The 20,377-nt window shown below is 46.7% G+C and overlaps 1 protein-coding gene across 4 annotated transcripts in view; it reads right to left on the bottom strand.

Annotated features, from left to right (window-relative positions):
- The window catches only part of COBL (cordon-bleu WH2 repeat protein), a 268,734-nt gene that overhangs the window by 130,476 nt on the left and 117,881 nt on the right, over positions 1–20,377 (bottom strand). For 2 of the 4 annotated variants that reach the window (XM_045089541.1, XM_045089543.1), the window contains exons 4-7: positions 19,103–19,331; positions 16,420–16,464; positions 11,635–11,732; positions 8,229–8,303 (exon numbers count right to left, since the gene is read on the bottom strand). In XM_045089541.1, the coding sequence (XP_044945476.1) occupies positions 8,229–8,303; positions 11,635–11,732; positions 16,420–16,464; positions 19,103–19,331 (447 nt within the window). The remainder of the gene's footprint in view (positions 1–8,228; positions 8,304–11,634; positions 11,733–16,419; positions 16,465–19,102; positions 19,332–20,377) is intronic. The other 2 variants (XM_045089542.1, XM_045089544.1) reach the window with 1 other exon arrangement.

The following is a 20,377-nucleotide window of genomic DNA, read 5'->3' as shown; positions in this document are numbered from 1 at the left end:
GTGGGGAAAAGTTAAGACGGAAAAATCAAGAAAGTGGCACTATCTAGGAAGGGGAGCAGAGGCCATGGCGAAGGGTAAAATCCAGCCCAAGCTACACAAGGAGGGGAAAGGGAGGCCCCCAGGCCCTCGGGGGAGAGCCATCCAGAGGGCATTTGATTCATGCCACCGAGGAGCTCAGCCTGCAGCAGGGCATGAGGGCAGAGCACGCTCCAGGGCAGCGAACTCACAAGGCAAACCCCTTTCAGCATCAGGAGGGAGGCTATTTGACAGATGGCAGCCCCATCTGGCCCAGCAAGTACCTGGACAAGCTGGAAAAGAAAGGCATGGAGCTCAGAGGCCAAGGGATGCCCAGGAAGAAAGCTCACTTTAACAAAAGGTGACGCTCCCTTCTCTGTTACTGGGGACTCCAGGAGGCTATCAAGCACAGCGGCCTGGGGATGCGGGTCAGCACATCCTGGGTAGATGGGGGAGGCCAGAGAGCAGCCAGAGGCCAGGGAGGAGGCTGCGGGTGCCATGACAGGTCAAGCTGGGAGAATAGGCAGGACGAGGGTTGAAAGGTAAGTCGAATGCACAGACCCGGGAGGCCACAGTGTGGGCAAGCTACAGCTTCGGTTCTTTCTCAAAAGGTAGGTGGACTCCCTGGAAAATGTGTCTAGGACCCCAGAGGATGTACCCTGCTGGGAAGAGGAGGGGAGAGTGTCTGGGAGGGGAACACACATAGGTCTCTCTTCCGCAGAGTGAGGGGGGGCACTCTGGGCAGTGCCGCACCTTGTCGGGATCCACCTTCTGGAAGCCTCGCTCTGCCTGCTAAATGCACCAGGAGGACCTGAGGAGGTGAGGCCTCAGCGGAGGCCGTGGGCGCGCAGCCCTCAGGAGACCTGCACCACGGTGACCCCCAGAGAGGAGAGTCCCATCTACCAGGAAGGGGGCAGAGAGGGTTTGAGGATGGCCCGCGGGTGGTGTGGGATAATGGAGAGGACAAAGGGGACACCAAGGTTTTGGCCTAAGTCCCACAAGGACAGAGCTGCCATCTCCTGAGATAGGACTGACTGACGCCGAGGACTGGGAGCTCACTTGTCTCCATGACCTGGTTTCAGAATCAACTTAGAGGCCACTCTCGGAACCAATGCACCTGCTGGCCACTGAGACTCTGGTCTTATACCTGTCCGTCAAAGAGCAGGGAGAAGGTCAGGAAAGCTATGAAGACAGTAAAGGAAAAGAGATACTCCTGTCTTACGGGAACACAAGGAAACCCAGTATTTTGAAAGGGACATTTTCCACCTCTCTTCTCTACAAACATTACATTTTCAGCCAAAAGGTTAAAAATCTGTGTTTCTTCCTTTTGCTCTAAAAACCAAGTATTGGCATTAGGCAGCAGCAATCAACTTCAGCTCTACATTACTCACATTCTAGGGATCCCAAGCTGTGGGCGCCCGGGTGGCTCAGTGGGGTTGAGCATCTGACTCTTGGTCATGGCTCAGGTCATGTTCTCGGGGTCGTGAGACTGAGTCCTGCATCGGGCTCAATGCTCTGCATGAGGCTGCTTGAGATTCTCTCTCCCCCCCTCCCTCTGCCCCTCCCCCTCCACTTGTGTGTGTGCACGCTCTGTCTCTCTAAAATAAATAGAAAAGAAAGGCTCAAGAAAACACACAAAGTGACAGAAACCTGTGCCGGGCTGTAAGCATCTATGTGATTCCCCCATCCCACTTGTAAAACTTTCCATAGGCCACCCCTCTCTTAATTTTGAGTACAAAATGCATTAGAGAAAGGTGGAAAGCCATCGAAATAGCCCTTCCAAACTGATTTATAATCAAAATGAGTTCTACATCACAAACACGTGGCTCAGCCCTCTGGACATATTTTCCTGCTCTCCGTTTGTGGATGGTCCAAAAAACAGAATCAATCAGGTTTTCCAAGGCCATGCTCTGCTTGTGGAACACTGACCCCTGGTGGCAGAAACGGGTCAACACACCCTCTCAGAGTGTCTTTGCAAGTTCTTCCAGATCCCCTTAGAGGCTGGATTTGGGCTCAGGCATTCTGAGTGCAAGTTCAGCATCTCCAATAAGCGGGGGACCTGGGGGGAAGCTGAAACTGTGGAGTTTCTTTTACATCTTAGTTTGGAATGACTTTTCCAAAAGAAGTGCTGTTTCACTGGTGGGCGTCCCTATAAACTTCTGGGCTCCTCAGTGCAGGCCCCCAACACCGCAGATGTCCCCATTAGGGCCGGACTACTCTGTGGGGGACACTCCCATCTGGTCCCCAAACACAGATTCTCCATCCATGAGAAGCAGGCACTATGATGATGGAGGATTTCCATAACTGCCTCGACAGGGCAAGCAGTCAAAGGGCCCCAGACAATTTTAATTTTGTTTTGTGTGTGTGTGTTTTTTTTTTCTTTGTTGTTGTTATTGTTGTTTGTTTCTGGTTTTTGGTTTTTTAATTGAGACACTGATTTTTGAAAATCAGTCACCAAAAAGACTTTTTAACTTTACGGTAACGAACAGTGCAATGGCATCCGATGTAGCTCACATTGATCAATTTTAAATTGGTCAAATTTACAGAATCTGGCTTTTTTTCTAACAAAGGCAAGGCGCCCATAAATGGTCAGTTACTATGGTTCATTTGCCAACTTGCCCAATGGCCCACAGTTAGTAACAGTCACCAGGATGAGAACTTGGGTCACTTTCCTCCTCCATCCAAGCATTCTCCACTTTATGGGACCGATGTGGTATTCTGAGGTGTGTGGCATTTTTGCATGCACAATTACAAATTAACTCAGGTATCTCGTTTTGTCAATGTGTATGGTTTATCACTGCTTTTCATGTGATTTAGGGACAGGTCAGATGGTGGGAACAGTGGTCTGAGCGCCATGTCATCTCACCATTAATCACACCCAGGGATGATGGGCCACGTCCCCTTCATGCGTCTCAGGGCCCAAAAGCGAGAGATGAGGGAACTGTGTGCTCTGCATGGATACGGAAGGGAGATTTTCTCAGAAAAATGCAAAATCCCAGGAAAACAGCTTGACATTACTTGGGAGGTGATTACACTTACTGATTCAAGGACCCTTTCAGAAAACGAAGATGATTCCTGGAATAGAGTAAGCTTTGGTTTACATGAATTTCCTTTACAGGGAAGATCTGATTACTTTGGCCATCCTCATTAAGATATTTTCTTTTAGGGATGCCTGGTGGCTCAGCTGGTTGAGTGGCTGGTTCTTGATTTCAGCTCAGACCATGATTTCAGGGTCTTGGGATCAAATCCCTGCATCAGGCTCCACACTCAGTGGGGAATCTGCTCGAGGTTCTCTCTCCCTCTGCCCTTTCCTCTCTCTCACTCTCTCTCTCAAAGAAATAAATTATTTTTTACAGGATATTTTAATGTAAATCTATTCTCTTCAGAATCTTTTTTTTTCTCTCTTCAGACTCCTATGATGAACTGCTCATATTTTAAGGGAAAATATGCAATAGTTCCTACAGACTTTCTAGTAAAGCTCTGAACGAGCTTACTGACATTTCAGAGGGCTTCCCAGAGTGTTAGGTGAGCTCTGTGACCGCTGATCCTGCAGAGTGGGCAGGGCTATACCCACTATACAGACGGGGAAAGTGGAGACAGAGAGGTCCCCTTGCTGTGTGAGACTGAAAGCCTTGCTCTTTCACCTAAAGTCAGTGGGATGAGCAAAATTTATAAAAACAAGAGCAGACTGTTCATAAGAAAAGTTCCATCACCAACACTCCATGCTTGGTAGACGTGAGCAAAATATCAAACCTAAGTTAAGACATAATGGACAAAAATTTGAGCATGAGGGCGTGTGGGGGGCTCCATTGGAGAAGTGTCTGCCTTTGGCTCAGGTTGTGGTCTCAGGGGGTCTTGGGATCGAGCCTCAGACAGGGCTCCCTGTTCAGTGGGGAGTCTGTGTCTCCCTCTGCCTCTCCCCCCGCAATCATGCGCATTCTCTCTGTTGCTCTCTCTTAGACAAAATCTTTAAAAAAAAAGAAACAGGATCACGAACATAAAATCCTTCAGCAAACAGAAGCCACAATCCAGATTTGGTCAACTACTCGGCCTCTGGAAGCTGGGCAGCTTCTGCATCCATGTGAGGAGGAAGAAGTGAGAGCACAGAACTAAGCAGGGGCCCGTCACAGGCTGGCACCATGATTTTATTAAGGGCTGCCCTGCCCTATGGCCTCAAGCCCTGCAAACTCTTCTTTGGAGGCCAATAACGAATCTACCACATTGCAGCTTCATTCATTAACTTTGGGTTTCAGTAAAAGTTCCCCTTCATTTAGAAAGATGAAAAAAAATCCCAGAAGACACTCCATATCAGTGTATCACGCTTGTCCTCCTTTAACGAATTGCACAAACGGACAGACTGCAGAATGAGTGCCAAGAGGAAGTTCTCTGGAGGTTTGATTCCTACTTCTCATTATGAGTACGTCTGAGCACTTTTTCATTTATTTATGTACCACTTACATTTCTTTTTCTGTGAACTTTCTATTTGTATCTACCTTGGTCAGGATGTCATCTTTATTTTATTTTAAAGATTTTATTTATTTTAGAGAAATACAGAGAGAGAGGACAAGAGTGGGGTGAGGGGCAGTGGGAGAAGCAGACTTTCTGCCAAGTAGGGAGTCAGATGTGGGGCTCCATCCTGGGACTCTGGGATCATGACCTGAGCCAAAGATGGGCCCTAACCAACTGAGCCACCCAGGTGTCCCCACTTTTCTTGTTTTAAATTGAAGTAGAGTAGACACAGTGCTGTATTAGTGTCAGGCATACATCCCAGTGAAGTGACAAGTTTGTACATTATTCAGTGCTCACCATGACAGGTGTGACGTCACATTACACAATGGTGTTACAATATCATCGACTGCGCTCCCCATGTTGCGCGTCCCCACGCTGTGACTGGAAGCTTGTGCATCTTAATTTCCCTTCCTCTCCTTTGCCCACCCCCTCGCCCCCCCTTCCAACAACCACCAGTTTGCTCACTATATTTGAGTCTGTTTCTCTTTGCCTTTTTTTTTTTTTTAAGATTTTATTTATTTATTTGACAGAGAGAGCGTATAAGTAGGCAGAGAGGCAGGCAGAGAGAGGAGGGGAAGAAGGTTCTCTGCTGAGCAGAGACCCCACCGCTGTGGGGCTTGCTCCCATGACCCTGGGATCATGACCTTAGCTAAAGGCAGAGGCTTAACCCACTGAGCCACCCAGGTGCCCCTCTGTTTGTCTTTTGTTTGTTTTTTTAGATTCCACATAGAACAGAATAGACAGAAAAGATGTGCGACATATACACAATGGAATATTACTCAGCCATCAAAAAGAATGAAATTCTTGCCATTTGCAATGATGTGCCATCCACAGACGGAGCTAGAGGGAATCACCCTAAGTGAGGTAAGTCAGATGGAGAAAGACAAACACCCTGTGATCTCCTGTACATAAGGCTGTCATTATTTTTCTAATTCTAATCCCCACTCCCCAACATTTGTCATTTAGATTTTTACTTTGCTGATAATATTCTCTCTTCCTTCTCTTGTTTTTGACTCAAAATTTTTTCCCTTGATGTTAAAGTAACCAGCATTTTTTATTAATTATTTTTACTAACATATATTTTTTGTCCCCTGTCAGGGGTACAGGTCTGTGAATCGTCAGGTATATTCTCTTATGGTTTGTCTCCCTCCTGATCCCATCTTGTTTCATTTTTTCCTTCCCTACCCCTGCAAACTCCCCACTCTGCCTCTCAAACTCCTTATATCAGGGAGATCAGATGATAGTTGTCTTTCTCCGATTGACTTATTTCACTAAGCATATTACCCTCTAGTTCCATCCACGTCATTGCAAATGGCGAGATTTCATTTCTCTTGATGGCTGCGTAGTATTCCATTGTCTATATATACCCCACATCTTTCTTTATTCATTCATCTTTTGATGGACATCTAGGTTCTTTCCATAGTTTGGCTATTTTGGGCATTGCTGCTATAAACTTTCGGGTGCACGTGCCCCTTCGGGTCGCATTTATATCTTTAGGGTAAATACCCAGTAGTATGATTGCTGGTCACAGGGTGGTTCTATTTTCAACGTTTTGAGGACCCCCCATGCTGTTTGGTTCCAGAGTGGCTGCACCAGCTTGCATTCCCACCAACAGTGTAGGAGGGTTCCCCTTTCTCCGCATCCTCGCCAGCATTTATTATTTCCTGACTTGTTGATTTTAGCCATTCTGACTGGTGTGAGGTGGTATGTCACTGTGGTTTTGATTTGTATTTCCCTGATGCCGAGTGATATGGAGCACTTTTTCATGTGTCTGTTGGCCATCTGGATGTCTTCTTTGCGGAAATGTCTGTTCATGTCCTCTGCCCATTTCTTGATTGGATTCCTTATTCTTTGGGTGTTGGCTTTGAAAAGTTCTTTATAGATTTTGGATACCAGCCCTTTTTCTGATATGTCTTGTGAGTATCTTCTCCCATTCTGACAGTTGTCTTTTGGTTTTGTTGACTGTTTCCTTTGCTGTGCAAAAGTTTTGATCTCGATGAACTGTCAATAGTTCATTTTTGCCCTTGCTTCCCTTGCCTTTGGCGATGTTTCTAGAAAGATGTTGCTGCAGCTGAGGTCGAAGAGGTTGCTGTCTATGTTCTCCTCAAGTTAACCAGCATTTTTGGAAAGTGTTCCCTCCTCTCAATTTTTCTGCTAGTACGTACATGGTTTCAATTTTTACATCTACCTTTCTGTTTGCTTTTTATTTTAGTATTTACAGTGAAAATGTATATGATTTTATCCTTCTCTTTGGGCTCCTCAATGATCTCAAATCTCTGTATAAATAAGTTTATTTCTCCCCACCGATTTGACATGTTGCCTATATAGTATTCAATTTCTGTCTTCAGTTGGCTCTGGAGTTTCTATTGGGTTTCACTGACTTCTTTGTGGTCAGTATAACACAGTCTGAATTACAGAGGCATTAGAAGCTATTTTAAAACTACCCAGGCTTATCCATCACCCTGGTCTTTCAGAGTTTTCCTAGCTAGTTATTAGTTGCTTATTTTTCCAACTAAACCTTATAACTCTCTCTTTTTTTTTTTTTTTTAGCTCTACAACAAAACCCAATCAACATAATAATGTTGAATCTTCACAGCTAAGAATGTGGCATGTTTTCCATGTGTACAACTCTACTTTTGTGTGTCTTTGTGGTATTTTATAATTTTCCTTAAAAATGCTTTGGATATTTCCTATGAGGTTTTTATCTGAGCTCTACCTATTTATCTATGTCATGAATGTATTTCCCTGTGTTGCACTGAGAGAAAAGAATCACACAAATAAGTAATGCCCACCACAAAATTTATGCTGTCATTCTTTGCTGTTGGAAAAGTTATAATACCTAGTGCGCTGAAATAAGCAAATAGGTGTGAGTAGCCAAGCCCTCTAATGTAGTTAAATAAATTCCCACTCAAACACAAATGTAGCTTATAGAGTACATGGAACATTAGAAGACATTTTCCAATAGGTTGTGGCCAAAATCGAGACTACAATTGCAGATTGACTCATCAATGGACATTTCTAACTGTTCTCAGTTGTTTAAATCTGTTTTATAGCAAAGCAAATGTCATTGCTGATGTGGTCACGGCAGGTGAAGACTTCCTTAAGATTATACAACTCAAGGGGCGCCTGGGTGGCTCAGTCAGTCAAGCATCTGCCTCTTGATTTTGGCTCAGGTCATGATCTCAGGGTCGTGAGATCAAGTCCCATGCTGGGGACTGCACTGGATATGGAGCCTGCTAAAGATCTCTCTTCCTCTCCCTCCACCCCTTCCCTGCTGCTCACAGACCCACTCTCTCTATCCAAAAAAAAAAAAAAAAAAAAAAAAATCATTTTGAAGTGGAGTTGCAGAGTTTAGAAACTGGTAGATTTTAGGATAGGAAAGAGGGCCATGTGGTCCCAAACCCATCAGCTGCTCCTGAACGTATGGAAGAAATTCCAGAGGGCATAAACTCAGTTAATCTAACCAAGGATCCTCCTGATCATGTTTACAGTACAGAGAACTAGGAACTAAAACACCACACAGCTTCCAAATATAGCATGGGCAGGTAAACGCGAAGCCATACACAACGTCGTGCCTCTGGACTGAACGTACAAAACCCAAACAACTTAACTAATCTACAGTCCCATTTTCCAGAAGGTCCTGTGAAGCAGTGAGAAGCCCACCCGTTGGCAAGAAGCACCCTCGGGTTTAGTTTAGTACTCACATTTGAGCCCCTTCCCAAAGCAGACTGTGAGGTGTCCTCATCACTGTCCACCCCGGACCGCCCGATCTGCTCGGCCTGGAACACAGACACACAGCACGTCATCTCCAGGTCAGTGTATGCCCAGGCAAAAAAGTCATCCTTGGCGACTGTGACAGCACAAAACCAGTGTGGTCTTCAAGGCAGCAGGCTCTGACCTGAGTGGTTTGTAATCCATGGCCAAGACCCTCAGCACAGAAACCCCAAAGCCCAGAACCAAAGTACTCACTGATCCCAAAACCAGTTTTGAAATTCACGACTCAAGGGAGGGGTGCTGCTTTTGCTTCTTCCCAAGAGCATACATTTAGCTTAGAAAATATGTAATATGAAAACAGTAGTTTCATGAGTGTGAACTGATGGGATTTGCTCACAAAACCAATGAATTAACTAGTTGGGGGGGGATTTTTGAGCTTTAAATTCAGTTTACCACTGCACTGTTTATACAGAAATAATTCACCAAATAATTATATATATAGAAATGATTCACCAAATGTCCCCCTATCTGCCCATAAAAGAAAAACAACAATGACAATGACATATCGCTTGATTCTTCAAGAGGACATTTTGTGTGACAGCGTGCCAGCCACCAGCTATAGCATTTGACCCCAGAATGCTAGACCCATTGTTAGGCTGGGTCTTAGAGTGATTCTTAGGTACTATTTCAGAACCTCTGGGTTGGGGAATAAATAAGTCAAAATTGTACAAAATTATCACATTCTGAAAATAATAAAATAGTGAACTTTTAAAACACAAAGATATGGGCCCCCATCTACTTCAGCCAAAATGATATCCCTCAAATATATCCTTTGTTGAGATTTTACACACACGCGCACACACACACACACACACATTTTTTTTTGTTTTGTTTTAAGAAGATATTGTAAAGACCTCCTTAGTTTTAATTGCCTTGATAATTCTCCATCCTTAGTGTTCTGTCCTCTTGAGACACTTGTGGACTATTTGGCATCATAAGATTTTAGAAAACATGTAAATAATGATTACCTCCAAACCCTCTTAGTGTTAGGGCAAAAGAGTGGAATTCCGGACCTTTCAAACATGTACCGTGTGAACGAGTGAGGAAAGCCAGAGCTCTAGAAAGATAGGCTGGTTGGGACTCAGTCACCGGACCGAGGGTCAGCTCAGAGGTACGCAGCCTTCTTTCCTGCACCCGTGAAATGCGGTGAGTAGTATGTCTCTCACCAGGCTTCTAGATTAAATGAAGTTGCATTTAGCGCATCTCAAACCATGAAGAAAAGAAAAACAAGGAAGAAGTTGATGCCCCAAACAACACATAATCCAGCAAGGATACAACTGCGTAAGAGAGTTTCAGAGTGACACAAAGTAAGAAAGGAAGAGAGGACGCATATTAGAAAGGAAAAATAATCCCGGCCTGCCGAGTGGGAGCCAAGATGGCAAGACAGGAGTCCCTGCACTTGTGGCATTGTCTCAGGGTCCTCCTGGGCAGTGTCCCCTGACAAACCCTCAGAAGCTAGACTGTCTCTTATCTCCCACACCTTAGGCATTCTTATTTTGCTTAAAACAAAAGTATTTCTCTCTTTTTTTTTTTTTCTGGCTTTCCTGCAGTTTAAGCTCTCAAAAAGAGGAAGACACAAGAGGACTCTTGAGATCTCAGTACGAGGAAATGGTAGGTTTTACTGTGAACTGGCGTCATCAGGATGAAGGAGGACAGTGGGGAAGTATTCCTGGCAAACTCAGCCTCCCGAATTCCAGGAACCAACATTGATAGAATAAAGGGAAATTCAGATGGAAAAGTCTGAATCTGTAATTTCAAAGTAAACCTCACCAGGGATAAGGGAAAGGAGGGGAGGGACAGGGAAGCAAGGGTGGGGAAAAAGGGGACAGGAACAGGAAGGGAGAGGAGAGGAAGTGGGGGGAGAGGAGCTGGGAGGGAATGCAAGATGAGGAGAAGGAAAGTGCAAAGGATCCAGAGAGAAACATGCTGAGCACAGATTTTCAAAGGACATGGAGAAACATAATAACCGGTAACAACAAAAAAGAGATTCACAAACCAACATCAAAAGTTCAGGACCGGCTAAGAGAAAATGAGCCGCACTGTGGCACTGTGTGTGGGGAACTATCAAGGGGTAGTTCAAGCTCCTGAGCCACACGGGGACCTTGGCTTTCACCCCTAGGGCGCTGGCTCTGGGTGGGAGGACCAGTGTTGCTGTCTGACTCATCCGGACCTCAGCCCGGACCCTGAGCACAGTGTTTCTTTGCATTCACTGCTCCTATTAGCAGCGGGGTGTGAACCCTCCCACCCCTCAGCCTCGGGGAGGTGGGGCAAGGAGATGCGCAGCCTGGGGCACAAGCAGGGGGCCTCTCAGCCAGCGCCAGGCTGCCCTCCCACCCGGCTTTCACCTGTACCCAGGTGGACGCTTCCATACCCAGCTGCCGGTATCAGAGCCTAGCATCTGCTGGACCGGTTTCGTCTTTTTTAGTCCCCCTCATTAGTAAGGAGAAACTACCAGATACTTGCAAAATACACTCTTTAGACAGATACAATAGGGGCAAGGAGCAGCCTCTTCTCTTGCTTGTGAGAAGGCATTTACAGTTTTGGGGATTTCAGCAGCTGACTGCAAAAATCTCCAGTCTCGGTCTCTGCACCGTGACCCCGCTCTACAACACAGCATCCAAAGTACGATTTTACAATTTACTGCATGAAACCAACAGGAGCAATAAAACTAACTTATCACGCAACATATTCCAAACCATCCTGGAAGGCCAAAGGCCACCAGAGATTTGCCAGCAAAGGACGGTTCAACGATGGATGCCCTTCTCCATGAAGAGGCCCCAGGGCAGCGCTGAGAGGCCCTGCAGGTTAAACAGGTTCTAAAGGTATTTCATTTGTAGGCATATGGACTGTTTTCTTTCTTTCTTACTTTCTTTTTAATCAACATAGCAGCAGCTCGCGCTCACTCGCTCATTCATCAGTCCACAGGGTGTCTCCTGAGCCGCAGCTTCACACCAGGTACTGCGCATGCGCTGGCCACTGAGCCCCAGTTTCACACCTGAGCTGCCGGGAAGCTGCAGCTTCACATCTGGCACCACGCATGTGCAGGAAGCGAGCCACAGCGTTACACCAGACACTGCGCATGCGCCGGCCCAGCGGCGCTCAGAGCTTCGTACCGTACAGGCCAGAACAGCACTGACCCCCAGCCCCCGGCTTTAGGAATCAAGGGGGGAAACAGGTCAGCCGCTTCAGTGCCTGTGGATAAGCTCCCTCTCACCCAGAGAAGTGAACAGTTCTAACTGTATTTAGAAAGATTCCAAGCAAGATAGGGTGAATACAGACATCCCAAGCAACTATTTTTCCGAAACGCAGAATCCTACGTGTATTACAGTCCATTACCTTACTACTGCTTCTTTTATTAACCTTGAAAAATCCCAGAATTTTTTTCTTCTCTTTATCTGTCTCATCATGGCCAAGCGAAGATTTTCTAAAAGTTTCTGGGGGAGAAGAAAAAAGAAAAAAAGACTTATTATTGGCGCATGAAACGAGATTAAACAGAATCTCAACAAACGAACCCTCCACTATTAAACTTGCAAATTTTCCAAGACAGTTAAAGGGCAACCATGTTTGTCAAAGCATTCCGAGCCACCTCAAAGCCTCCAGTCCCCTCTGGGAACTCGCTGAAGGTTCTTACAATCTTCAGTGAGTTGGGTGGCGTTTTTCTTGGGGTGGGATTGAACCCTGAATGTGAATGAAAAAAACGCAAGAAATCAAAAAGTTCTAGGGTAGGACCGTCTGGTAGAAAAAATAAAATGAACCACATGTGGAATTGTACATTCTCCAGCAGGTGCAATTTTAGTGATGTATTCTGTGTAATCCAACATAACCAAAACATTATCATTTCATCACACAATCCATAGAAAAATGATGAATGAGATGTTTTAAATTTATTTTGGTATGGAGTCTTCGAAATGGTAGTGTGCAGGTCACACGGCACAACTGGGTTTGGACCGGCCACACTCCAGGTGCCCACGAGCCACATGAGACTTGTGATTCTCAGGCCGACAGCACAGCCCCAAGGACCAGGAGGTCTGTGTAAAACACCTGCTTTAAGAATTGTGAGTCTGATACAAATGGCTATCAGACACATGAAAAAATGTTCATCATCACTAGCCGTCAGGGAGATTCAAATTAAAACCACACTGAGATACCACCTTACACCAGTTAGAATGGCCAACATTAGCAAGACAGGAAGCTACATGTGTTGGAGGGGATGTGGAGAAAGGGGTGCCCTCTTACACTGTTGGTGGGAATGCAAGTTGGTGCAGCCACTTTGGAAAATAGTGTGGAGATTCCTCAAGAAATTAAAAATAGAGCTTCCCTATGACCCTGCAATTGCACTACTGGGTATTTACCCCAAAGATACAGATGTCGTGAAAAGAAGGGCCATCTGTACCCCAATGTTTATAGCAGCAATGGCCACGGTCGCCAAACTGTGGAAAGAACCAAGGTGCCCTTCAGCAGATGAATGGATAAGGAAGATGTGGTCCATATACACTATGGAGTATTATGCCTCCATCAGAAAGGATGAATACCCAACTTTTGTAGCAACACAGACGGGACTGGAAGAGATTATGCTGAGTGAAAAAAGTCAAGCAGAGAGAGTCAATTATCATATGGTTTCACTTATTTGTGGAGCAAAACCAATAGCATGGAGGACAAGGGGAGATGGAGAGGAGAAGGGAGTTGAGGGAAATTGGAAGGGAAGGTGAACCATGAGAGACTATGGACTCTGAAAAACAATCTGAGGGTTTTGAAGGGGCGGGGGGGTGGGACGTTGGGGGAGCCAGGTGGTGGGTATTATGGAGGGCACGGATTGCATGGAGCACTGGGTGTGGTGCAAAAACAATGAATACTGTTACGCTGAAAAGAAATAAAATATATATATATACACACACACACACACACACACACACACACACACCTTAAGAGAAAAAAAAAAAAGAATTGTGAATCTGAGGTGAAAACACTAACTAAAATAAATCAGCAGCTTTCTGTTGAAGAGCCCCACTCATGTCCAGACTATGGAACGGCAGCAGTGGTTAACCCAGGTGGTGTCAAAATAATCCCAAGAATCCCAGGAATCCAGGATTCACGCTTCTAGATTTGCATTCTTCGACCTCAACCAGAATGTTGTCCTTCTTGATCACATTCTCTAGGGCCTGTTTTTCTTACTTCTGTTGTTTTGTTATTCTTGAGCTCCAAGTCTTCTCTTCTCTCTTTTCCTTATCAGAAGTTTAGAGCTGGAATGGGCCCTGTCGTATTCTGGATGGGGACACTGAAGCCCAAATTCGTCAGGCAGTTGACAACATCGCCGGGGGTGCAGAGGGGCCTGCCACATCCGTATCACTGAGAACCTGGGCCCACTCCAGATCTCTGACTCTGAGGGGGACCCAGCGCCCTGCGTTCACCAGTGTCCCCACCGCCAACACCACCCTGCGTGTGAACCCAGCCCACGGGCTCCCTAGAGAACTGGCAGAGCAGAGGTTATGGGCCTGACTTGTGCAGACTGCTTTGCCACTCTAAGCCTGTTTCCTCCTGTGCCAGGGGGTAACTAGCCTGGGACCCGGGGTGCCCCCGCCATCTCTGGTTGCCATAATTCACTGGCTTGCTGACACTCCAAAGTCCACTCCAGGCCTTTGTCATGAACTCATCCAGTGCTTCTCTTCCAAGGCACACAGAGATGGCAAGAGGGGAAACATTTGGGTGTTCCTAAGGGATAAAAAAATGAATTTCCCCAGTCCACTGCCAACCACTAGAGAGTCAACTTGTCAATGCACAGGTGGAGAAGTCTGGACTGGGATTGTACACGTCTGCTGTCCAAACAGCAACCCAAACAAGGCATACATGTCAGGTAACTTCCTTATCTGCCGGCCTAGAATTTCATACTCTAGTTAGAGAACACACACGGAAGTCAGTATGTTAGTAACAAATGCATGAACACCCAACACAGTAAAACCCAAACACCTCTATTCCTTAAATCACTGTGTGAGTGGCAAAGGATCAGATCTTAGACGGCCAAGGCTCTTGGTTATGTGCAGGCGGACCCACCTGGGCCACTGGGGCCTTCCACACCACACAGCATCCAAACCAGTGAGCGGGGCAGCTCCAATCATGAGGCAGTGTGCACACACATCCACGTAGGCACACAGATCTCACAGCTGATCCTACTGAAACCCTCCAAACGAGGCACAGAACTGTGAAAAGTAATAGAAACTATGCCACAGAGTCAAACTATGTGTAGGGAAACAACAGAAAGTGCTAATATATGTATTCATAGCTGATCCTGTTTCTAGAATTGAGTGACAGGTGGCACGGATATGGTAAAACACGTAACATCATAGCACCCAGTGGGTGAATGAGAGGGAGACGTGTTATTGGCACTTAGGCAATGACACTGACCACAGAAACGATGGACTAATCAGAAAACTGTCACAGAACTGAACCTCTCTTCTTCTCTCCCTAAACAGGGACAGAGGCTGGTCACTAGCCCACGGGACTGGGCGCTCGGGGACAGCCCTGGTGCCGGATCCTCCCTGTGGTGGCCCGACAGGTGTTCTCTCATGTGGCTGCAGGTGTTTCTCTCTGGAGGAAGCAGGGGCCAGAGGCAAATGGTCTGAGGGGCAGGGGCGAGGGACTGGAGGTTGTATACTGACAGGGGCCTTCTGTGAGGCCTCCGGGACCCATCAGACACGCAGAAGGGCTGGTGTGCGGGTAGAGCAAGAGCATTTGATGGTCCCTGGTGTTTCCATCAGACAAAGGGGCGGCAGGTGCAGGCCACACGTCAGGCTGGTAACTCTTCACGGATACACAGCCAGGCTGGAACCTAGGCCTCCAGACACACAATCTGAGCACAACTACTATTTCCTTCTGTTTACTCCCATGTGCTAGAAGTTAAATAGCAACCAAAGTGCAGGGAACGACATGCTCCTCCTCTAAAAGGGACCTACTCTTAAAGTGTGGACATGATCTGGAGAACAATAAGGATGAACTGAACAGTGCAGGGGAGGCGAGACTGAACAGTGAAGGGGGAGGCTGAATTCCAGCCAGTCCAAACCCCTCACCTACGCAGAGGAGAAAACGGAAGGTCAGAGCCGTTGAGAGGCCAGAGCACGCTCACAAGCAAGTCAAGGCCAGAGGAGACCCAGGCCGGCATGGGCATCCTTCACACAGGGAAACCTCCAAGTTCCGGTCCCCAATATGGGCCGCGGACCACAGGTGTCTCGACTGGCAGTTTCTGCTGCTGTCTGCCCACGGCCCCAAGTCAAACCAGTCCATACCGAAGAAGGCTTCACGTACATGACTTCCCTGCTCAAAACAACTACCACTCATGGTGCTTCTTAAAAGGGAATCCTTCTGTTTGCAACATTCATCTAGACGGTGCAATGAGGTCCATAACAGACAGGAGCTATGGTCAGACGCTAAACGCGCGGACTGTGGTTGCAGACCAATGCCCACTTTTGTGCCGTTCATCTCTTTTATGTAAGAGAAAAATACTGATTTTAATGAACTTTCTGGAGACAGTGTGTGTGTGTACACGTGCAGTCCAAGAAGGTCAGAGGAATCCCACTATATAATATGTATGACTATACATATCTATGCACATGTGTGCGTGTATATGTAAATGTGTGTATATTTGTGTTTGCCTGTTAAGTGTATGATAAGTAAGTGTCAGAGTAAATGCAAAAGCTGGGCTGACCATACATATACTTGTCTATGGCTGAAAAGACTGCATTTCACAGTCTAGACTGCCCCAAAGTCTGCAGCAGACAGAATGGATGCCAAGGACAGGTGAGCACAGGTGAACGCAGGTAGAAGGGAAAACTGTGTGTCTGGGGTATGTGCCACCTCCACTGCACCCTAAAATTCCGTATTCCAAAGGGACCCATTTTCTACCCCAGCCGCCATCATCTACACCGCAAATTCTCACACGAGGGACATTCTCTCAGGCAATCAGGAGTCAAAAAAACAAACCAAAGCCTCATGTCAGCTGACAAGAGGCCCCTAGGAGGGTTGCATGGCACAGTGCACTCCTTCAGACCCTGCATGCGAGCGTCACTTCCATGCATCATCCTAGCCCAGAGCCATGCAAAGCCCAGGCGGGCCGGAATGGGCTCACTGTACCTTGACAGCTCAAGGAGGGCTCCGACTGAGTTTTGGTCAGAAGAACTGGAAGAAGCAGGCAATGAGAGAGTGAGCGCAAGCTTCTGAGGGCAGCAGCACGTGACCACAGCTGTGGTCCCTCAGTGAGCCTCGCAAGAGGGTTGTCTGGGCCCCCGCAGGAGAGGCCAAGGGCCCTGGATCTCCCTGGAGCCTGCATATGCCAGGCTGCTAAGCATTCCTGTGGAAGCAGGTGGCAGCAAAGCCTTTTGCTCTTCCAAGCTGCCACCACCAGGACTTCCGGAGGAGGCAGGACCCTGCTTGGTGACACATCTTCCCCGGCCATGGCCATTGTCCCTTGGAGCAGCTGCTGGCTGCAGAGGGGCTATAATCCAATAGGGGCCACAAGGACAGGGCTTCCTATAGGCATCTTCCAGAATGTTCTCCTTTCTTCTCAAATACTTGACTGCCATTAGGGAAAAAGGCATTTGGAGTAATGAGAATCAAAGGCTTCATGGCCGGCGTGGCATGTGGACCAGTTCAGTCCAGAGGAAAGGGCTGCTGGCCACTGGGCTGGAGGAGCCGGTCACCTACCATGCTGGCTGTTGTGCCTTTCTTTTCCGGGGAGGGTACTGGGGTCCTCAGAGGGCACCCAAGGCAGTGACAGGCACTCAGGGCTCAGGTGCTTCCAAATCTGATAGCCAGGCTGGCTGCACCTGTGTGTCCTTCCCTGTGTGGGGTGGAAAGACGGAGCCCCAGCCTGACAGAGGTCCCCTCCCTGAACACCTCCGCTCTGTGCTCTGGACCACCTCGAGCTTCCTGGGATCATGCTGCTTGGGGCAGCAGATTTTATAGGACTTTTCCCAGGGAACAGGTTTCACATCTATATTTCGAGATATACCTGAGAATTGACCAATGACAGTTAGTTATTTGTAAGGCTTTTTTCTTTCACAGACTTGTGTGGGATAGTTTTTCCCTCCCTCCCTTCCCCTTTCTTTTTTCCCCTTCCTTCCTTCCTTCTTCTTTTCTTTTTTCTTCCTTCCTCTTTCTTCCCTCTTTCTTTCTCTCTCTTTCTTTCCTTCCTTCCTCTTTCTTCCCTCTTTCTTCTCCTTCCTTCCTTCCTCCCTCCCTCCCTCTTGCTAAATGAAGTCTGTGTTTCTAAAGAGGCACAGAAACCACATTTATAGAGGGCTGAGAGAACCAGGCAGACATACTAGCTATATCCAGGCCCGTGTCGCAGATGCTGGGAATAAACTTGTCTGAGTTTTAAAAAGATGCCACATAAGGCACAAGATGCATTGCTCTCAACTGTCAGAGCACTTTTTTTTTGAAATGAGACAGGGGGTCCAGAACCTCTAGAGGATTGGGGGAAGGCGAGGAGGCTCAACGACAATCATTGATTTTTGCAACAAAATTGATAATAAGTGGGGCTCCTGGATGGCTCAGCTGGTTAAGGATCTACATTACATGCTCAGCGGGGAGCCTGCTTCTCCCTCTCCCTCTGCTGGTTTCCCCTGCTCACGCACATACCCTCTCTTTCTCTGCAGATAATAAATAAAATCTTAACAAAAAACAACTGGTAATAAAAGATTTTCTTGGAAGAATTTGAAACAAACTATAGAAAAACATGAAAAAATGGAATATATTTCAACAACCCAACCTATTCTGTATTTGTGGAATAAATAAAAGACCACAGATATCAATGAGCCTCATGAAAACAAGGCACATTTATGAAGTTCACTTTAATAATGCTTAGGTCAAGGAATATTCATTTATTTTTTTGCCTGCTCATTCATTTATTTAGTTCGGTCTGACAGCTGTTTCCAAACAGTCCGCCCTTTGGGTCAATCAGGGATCTCTCTGCTCACACACACCAGTCTCTGTGCCAACACCTGGCCTCTCGAGTGGCCACTCGCCCCAGTGTCTCTGGGCCCTCGGGTCAAGTACCAAGTTCACACGAGAAGTCAGTAGTCTCTGGCATCAGTGGTGAGGGAGCCCAAAACAGCATCTTGAGCTGTGTTCAGGGACTGATCTCATGATCTTTAATTCGGCCAGTTTTAGAAAAAGAGCTAAATGTGTTTTGTCACTGTTTTGTGTGTGTGTGTGTGTGTTTGTTGTTTTGTTTTTTAAATAAGTATTTTATTTATTTGTTTGAGAGAGAGATAGAGAGAGAGAGAGAAAGAGAGAGCATGAGCAGGGGGAGAAGCAGAAGGACAAGCAGACTCCCCGCTGAGCAGGGAGCCTGACCCGGGACTCAATCCCAGGGCCCTGAGATTGTGACCTGAGCCGCAGGCAGACGCTTAACCGACCAAACCACCCAGGTACTCCTTTGCTACTGGTTTTGATGATGAGCAATGTCTGAGACTTGGGGGAAGTTCCTGGCAACTGAATAAGAAATCCAAGAGAAGATGGTTCACGTGCTACGGCTGCTTCTTTACTTACCTCGCCGAGCTCACAGGAGACAGGGTGATGCTCAGAACATGGTCAGGATGTGGGGGGGAGGAAGAGGCATAATTACAATTGAGGGGAGTGGGGACAAACCAAATTTATTTTCTGCCCACTTCAACTGTGCTTTGGACAACACGTGGGTTGCCTGAAAATTCAGGTACCTGTCTCTGCTGGGCACCTGGAGCGCTCACAGGCAGTGATGTCTGCTTCCTGCCTGTGCTCTTACAGGGCAGGTATCAAAGACGCAAGGTGGCCTCACCTCGTTTGTTGTCCCACGCGTAGAGCTCCTTTATCCCCAGCTCGTTGAGGGACTTGGAAAGTTCCAGCTCCTCCCCAGCAATGTTGTCCCTGAGGAGAACCACGTGCTCTGGGCTGACTTCACACTTCGCACAGATGACGGGCAGAATGTTCTGGAGCGGCACTTCGGGGCTCACACGCACAACGGCCTTTTGGGTTCGCAGGTAATTCACTACCAAGCGCACAGATTTCTGGAGGGACACCCCGGACAAAAGAATGCTGTAAATGTGTGTCCCCACATGGCCTCACCCTCTGCTTGTGGGCTCGAAATGACCACGGCAATGTTTTGTGCAGCCCGAGCCCCTTTGTGCAAAACTCAGTGGGTTGTGGGGGAACTGCCATACTGAAAAGTTCAGGATAAACACCCGGCATAATACGTTTCCTCAGAATCTCTCACCGAGGAGCTAACAGCTAAAAACACAGGGGAACGGACATCGAGAGGGGTCTGGGCTTATCACTGAACACATACGCCGCCTTTCCAGGATCCCAAACAGAACACAAGGTGCTCACATAGATTTTGTGAAGGAAGATAGTTTCAAAGTGTAATGAACGATTCAATCTAAAGAAAAACCCTAAAAAACCCAAGATATCAAAGTTTTAGTTAAGCAGCCAAAAGACTCACAAAAATATATTAATATCTATGTAAATATATATAGTGTTTGTCTGCATATACACATATATATGTATATTACACACACATATATTTAAGCTAGAAAAAAATAACAGACAATATATGCATATAATAGCCATATAATGATGGGCACCATAATCAGAAAAAAAATCACTTTGACTAAATATGATGCCAACTGTCTACTGATAAACTGGCCCATCAAAAAAAAAATTAGTATGCCAAAGTTTCAGGCAGTCACCATTTTCCTGGCCTTTACTGTCACAGCATGGTCTGAGAATGCCGGAGAGGGGCCACAGCAAGTGTGGGCTGAACAGAATCTGATTGAGGTGGATCCACACCCCTTTCCAGAGTAGAGATGCCACCAGTTAAAATTTATTAAGCCCCCAAACGTAAAAATTGACAGAAGATGAACTGTTGGCCAAACTGCCATTTTTAGAAGCAGAAAAATCTAGTAAATATTCCCAAGAATCTAAAAGCTTTTATTTTATCTTTTAAAAAATATTTTATTTATTTATTTGACAGAGAGAGACACAGCAAGAGAGGGAACACAAGCAGGGGGAGTGGGAGAGGGAGAAGCAGGCTTCCCACCAAGGAAGGAGCCTGATG

The sequence above is a fragment of the Mustela putorius genome, unplaced genomic scaffold, assembly GCF_011764305.1.
Source record: "Mustela putorius furo isolate JIRA1106 unplaced genomic scaffold, ASM1176430v1.1 tig00003845_pilon_pilon_pilon, whole genome shotgun sequence".
NCBI classification, from domain to species: domain Eukaryota; kingdom Metazoa; phylum Chordata; class Mammalia; order Carnivora; family Mustelidae; genus Mustela; species Mustela putorius.
The sequence above is the reverse complement of the archived record's forward strand: the minus strand, read 5'-3'. Positions and strand labels throughout refer to the sequence as shown.